This window comes from Dromaius novaehollandiae, chromosome Z (assembly GCF_036370855.1).
Source record: "Dromaius novaehollandiae isolate bDroNov1 chromosome Z, bDroNov1.hap1, whole genome shotgun sequence".
Classification (NCBI taxonomy): domain Eukaryota; kingdom Metazoa; phylum Chordata; class Aves; order Casuariiformes; family Dromaiidae; genus Dromaius; species Dromaius novaehollandiae.
This window is the reverse complement of record NC_088132.1, coordinates 71,712,682-71,718,340: the sequence shown is the minus strand read 5'-3', so window position 1 is coordinate 71,718,340 and position 5,659 is coordinate 71,712,682. Positions and strand designations below refer to the sequence as shown.

Sequence of the window (5,659 nt, the reverse complement as noted above, 5' to 3'; positions counted from 1 at the left end):
CTGATCAAGGAGATGATCCCCCAAAAACTGACCGCCTGAAGAAAGAAGCGGAGCCTTATAAAAACACATAGGAGAGCAAGGAAAAACAACATTACTGGTTGGCATGGCAGGCAATAGCTATAGAACAATTGGTAGCATCCAGCTTTAGCAGATATTGCAGCAAGGAGAGGATTTTAAAGAAGGATTTGAACAAGAAGAGTGAAGTAACTGTACCATTCTGTATAAGAAGCTCCCATTAGGATAAGATCAGATACCTTATCACTTACCAGCATCTAGCAGGGGAAGAAATCATAATCTAGCAAGGGAAAAAAGCATCACTGGTGTTGTCACTTACTAAGATATCAAACAAAAAACACTTTTTCCTGATTTTTTTTTAAGTCAGCATAAAACTCAAAAGCTCCAAGCAAGCTCCAAGCAAATAAGATAAATCCACATAAATCACACTTCCTGAGAGCTCATTCCCTACAAACCTGATATTCAATTGGCATGTTTGACTTCAGCCCAACAAATTATAGTCTGAACCTTTTTCATCGAAAGGAAATTGTGAGGATACAGGTCATTCCAGTCTGTCCTTCCCCAGGGCTGTTCTTCCTTCCCAAAGTCCCAGCCACTTACTCATGAAGTGGTTACACCTCATTCATTAACTAAGTTGGTTAATGAAGCAATGAACCTGCTCCAGGAACTTCCAGAACAATTTGTCCCTCCCTGGAGCTGGTGAAACAATCCTTTCTCTGGGGAAGTTTCACTCCTCACTGACTATACATTCAAAGCCACACGGGTTAAATCACGCCCAAACAGGCACATGTCTCAACTCATCGCCTCTGGGAAGGGGCGTAGCTCCTTCGTGCCCATCAGCTGCAGTACGAGACACAGGTGCTCCTATTTCCTAAGGCCATGGACAGCTGAGACACATGCACTGAAATACTCCCAATGTAAAAAATTTCCTAGCACATATAGAAAATGACATAAGCAACTTGGCCTTGTCTCAGAGGCACCTTTATCCCAGAAGCAAGCTTGCTGCACTCACACACAACAGGTTTGTATGCAAACCTTCCCAGCAGTCTACAGCGACTGTGTGCCTTCACAGGAGAAGCCACAGCAGTGGGCCTTCAGACCACCACAGCTGCAGCAGACCTCCACACCTACTGCTAATTCAGAGACACAGCCCTATCCTGCCTTTTCCTTCGTAAGCACAGTGGGGACTGGGATGTTGGGAACTCAGGCTGCACCTTCCTGCCTGCCATTCACAGACCCTGATGATAGCCAGCTGCCTGACAATTCAGCACCTGGAGGTGCACAGAGGGTGGCCCTCACCCTCTGGAGAGAAGCAAACAGTGGGGACGAGAGGAGGAAGACCCAAAAAATATGGCTGACCTGCAGAAGCTAAAATTTTAAGGCTTTGGGAATTTTCCTCCATATCCCACGTTGTGCTAGCAAAGATGGGGTTAGCAAGAACCCTGCAAGACCAGGCCCTCCATCTCCCTGTCTCGCAGCACAATTCATGCAACGCCCAAATTAAAACCCTGAAGGGCAACTTCTTTGTTTGCTGTCACTGTATGATTTGATCCTGCTTTACGTCTTGAGCTTAACTTTTTGTGGCTAAACTGATAAGCTCCACGCAAGACTTGTGGTTTTGGACTTCAAACTATTCAAGAAAGTTTTTTATTTCACCACTACACTTATTATTATGTGGAGATTAAGGCAAGTTACACATCGTCAGTTGTAAGAAAAAACTTCCTACACATCTGCTGTTAACAGGATTATCAAAAGGAGAGAAGTTTAACTTCTCCCACCCACACTTTAAATACTCATTTCTGAATGCCAGTAACTGGAGAAGGGAATTATGCTGGAATATAATGGACTGTAATACAACTGCAGAAATTAATTCTTAAAAACTCTGCAAAAGACCAGGGGGAATAAGATAACAATACAACAAAGTTTAACAAGATGAGGCTAAAGATATTTCCGCAAATAATCAGTATCAGTGTTGTCTAGACTGTTGCATAGAGTTTAGCAAAGGCAACTCTGTCAATATTAAAACAACTTAGTAAGATCCATGTTAAGCCTAACATAATTTGATCTTTCCAGCTGCAGAAGAGATAGACTAAAAGACAGGAGGCATAATTTGGATGATATCCCACTGCTTTTCTAGGAAAGAAAAACAGTCATCAAACCCTTAAAAGGGAGAAGCAAGAAGAACTTAATACATGCAATCTACAATGTACAAGGGTAGTATTCTTCAACACTGACTCCTTCAAGTTTTCTAAAGTACTAATTAGTTCATATTTAAACACTTTGGGTTCCCATAAAACTTATCATTTCTCTTGTTCCACAACCCTTAATGCTTTGTGTGCCAGCAAAAATTAAATGTAACGAATCTATCCTGATGCCCTTGACAAGCCTCAGGGCTGACATGTCACATTTACCATAACATGCACTGCTGTACATCCTTACAACATAAGGAGGCAATTCAGTATCAGTAAGTATTTGGAAAGGAGCAGTTGATGTCTGATCAGCACTTAAACTAATTAGAACAGCAAATGGAAAGGAGATATGAATTAAGAAAAATGTCAATAGCAATGATAATACTATTGCAAATGGACTTTTAACATAATCTTTAAACACCACCATAGATGCCCTTTTTGAAAAGGCCCACCATCTTTTGTGTTGTGTAGGCATTTCCTTGGAGTTGGACCTTAACCACACGCAAGAAGGACAGACTGAAGATAAGCGATGGAGTAGAAGACAAACAACAAGGAGGAGCTATGACACTTCTTTGCTGAAGTGGCTGAAGTTTATCCTACTCCTCTGACAACTTTGGCTCACCTCTCCATTCTTCTGAACAGTATTACTACGCAGAGATAGTGTTTGGATCTAAAGTCAGTAGACAGGGCAGAGGTGAGCTAGGGCCTGTTCCTCCAGATCTCCCCATGCAAGTATCCCCAGCAGCAGCTCTGTTCTTCTCCTTGGCCATTTACAGCCCTCTCCAACACAAGGAAGTCCCAAGCAGAGCATGCCGGGGCACTGCTTACCAGTGCAGGCCAGGAAAAGGAAGACTTTCCTGGGAGACTTATGTAACACCCATTCTGAGAATCTTTGTCCTTCCACAACTGCAGCCTGAACACTGGCATCAGCATCGTGAGCAGGACCAAAGCAACAAATTAAGCAGAGTACGTTCAGGGCAGTGCTTTGCCTTGGAATAACAGTGCTTGCACTGGCCCTTCTGGGCACACGAGGCTAGCGAGGTTCAGGAGCAAAGAGCAGCCCCTTAGGGCTTACTTCAGGAACCTAAGAATTGCTTAAGTTGTTTGAGAAGCTTTCCCTGCAGACCCTCCTAACTCTGTATCATGACAGACATCTGATAAAACTGAACACCACTGCTGCCTGTTCTGCTTCTGCGTGGATTCTGTACACAAAACTAATAAATTAAAGAGAAAGACATTCATGGTCTGTCACACGTACTAGGAAATGCAAAATTTCTTTTAGACAGAAAACACATGTTTTCTCTGCAGACAAAGTTCCTTTAAATGAAACAATGCCAAATGATGGTGTCACATCTTCAAGTCTCCTACATCTGCCTCTCAGACCCTCTGGCTTCTCTTCAAATGGGTTCTTGGGACAGCAAATAGCAATGCTTATCTCCAGAGGAAGCGTGCTCCTGAGCCAGAAGAAGGCTCCGTTCCCAGGGCTTCCAGCTCCTCAGCACCTCCAAGCTGAGGGGATCCATCCTAGAGAGCAGTCACTCAAACAAGCCTCGAACCTGTAGCAAGACTATCCTTAACTGCTCGATCAGCCGCACTCATTGCAGATGCTGAGGGAACATAACACTTAAGAGTCACTTCAGCTATGCAAGACACATGTTTTAGTCCTGACCGTTGCAGACTTCATACTTATCAGTACATTCAACCTGCCTTCTTACTGTTGCAAAAAAAGTGAGCCAAGTTTTGAACTGTTCCTTTATGCAAAGCTTTCTGCAGACTCTTGGAAAACCCTAGCTTTGATGCCTAGAAAGTGAAATTAATTCTGCATCTGTTTCTGGACGCCTGGCACACAAACAGTGAATACTTGCTGGTGCAGCTATCCCTGTCCTGCTCCTCTCACAGCCACACAAGCGCAACAGCTCTTTTCGCTCGCTTTATGGGGAGCCACTAGAAACTAACTTCGGGATAACTGCTCGCTCTTCAGGCAGCTGATTTAACCATTTTACCTTCTCATGAGCCCCGAGGTGCCCAGGGGATGTTTCACCTATGCTCAAGCCATCCCTTTGACAGCACCGCAGCCGATTAGACCTGGAAGGTCTTCAGCAAAGTTTCCCCCTGTGCTTCCAGGCTTTCTACCAGCAGGCAGAGCCTCCACCTGGTCACAACTTTTCTCGGGCGCTGCTTTTCTGATTTCCCTTAAATAGGCAGCAGTACCAAATCTGTCGGACGTCCAGCCGGTGGGAAGCGCTGGAGGAGAGTGAAGCCGCCTGAGGGAGCAGCCGATACGCGGGAGGCTCCGCCGAGGACCGCGGCCCCCGCGCGGGGCTGCTCTCCCGCAGACGCGGCCGGGCGCGGGGGCAGCGCTGCGCGTTACCGCCCGCCCAGCAGCGGCGCGGTCGCAGCCGCCAGCAGGGAGCGCGGCGCCCCGCCGCGGCCCCGCACCCGCTCCGCGCGCGCGGGTCTTCCGCGCCGAAGGGGGGGGAAAAGGGGGGGGGGGACTGACCTTGCCGCTCGTCGGGGAAGACCCGGCGGCCCGGCGGGGGGCCGCTGCCCCCGCACAGCGCCAGGACGTGGAGGCAGAGGGAGACGCCCGCCGCCCAGCTCCGCGCCGCGCACGGCATGGTGCGGGCGCGGGGCGGCGGGCCGGCGCCGACGACGACGCCGCCTCAGCCGGGCCGCGGCATGGCGGGGCGGCCTCGCGGCGCCTCTCCCCCACACGGGCTGCGCGGCGCCGTCCCGGTGTCCGGTTTCTGCCGGGGGAGGAAGGAGGGCCGGGGGCAGGGCGCCGCTCCCCGCCCCGGAGCCGCCGGGGTTAACGCCGCCGCCCGCGCCGCGCCGCCCCGAACCGCCGCGGACCGGCCGCGCTGGGGGCAGCCCACGGCGGGGGCTCCGCGGCCCCTCCGCGGCGGCCCGAGCCCGGGCCGGGGGGGGTTCGGGCGGGGCCCTGAGGCGGCCGCGGAGGCTGGCGAGGCGCCGGGCGCTTCACGTGTTTTCGGCGGCCGTTGGCCGTGGCGGGGCGGCGCCCGCGGGCGAGGCCGAGGCCCGGGGGAGCCCCGCGGCCGTTGGGGCGGCCCGGCCCGGCTGGGGGCTCCCGGCCCGATCCCCGCGGCTGGTCCGAGCCGCGCCGGAGCCGCTGCGGCGTTTAACCGCGTATTTCTGGGTTAGCGGGCGGGGATCGCCTCAGAATTTCACCTCCTGGGTCCCTCGGAGGGAAATTTCGGATCATCTCGTCACTCTCTTTTTCCTGCGCGCTCCGCGCTCCCGGCCGCGGGCCGCTGAACACCGCCAGGTCGCCGCAGGCGCTTTTGCCCGCGGCGCTGCTTCGGGTAGACCCTCTGCCTAAAACCGGGGGCACCGTGCTCTTGTTAAGTCGTTATCTGGCAGTCTGTGCTTAACTGCGCTTCTTTCTCCTCTTCAGGCTCTCCCAAAGGTAAATCAGCTGTCACAGTTCAGCTGTC

At 51.3% G+C, this 5,659-nt stretch overlaps 1 protein-coding gene across 1 annotated transcript in view; it reads right to left on the bottom strand.

Moving 5' to 3' along the window:
- LOC135323557 (A disintegrin and metalloproteinase with thrombospondin motifs 12-like) overlaps nucleotides 1-5,216 on the bottom strand; it is a 175,035-nt gene extending 169,819 nt beyond the window's left edge. Inside the window, exon 1 of the mRNA XM_064502766.1 lies at nucleotides 4,705-5,216. Within this exon, the coding sequence (XP_064358836.1) occupies nucleotides 4,705-4,822 (118 nt within the window). The 5' untranslated portion in view covers nucleotides 4,823-5,216. The remainder of the gene's footprint in view (nucleotides 1-4,704) is intronic.
- Between the last annotated feature and the right edge of the window lie 443 nt (nucleotides 5,217-5,659).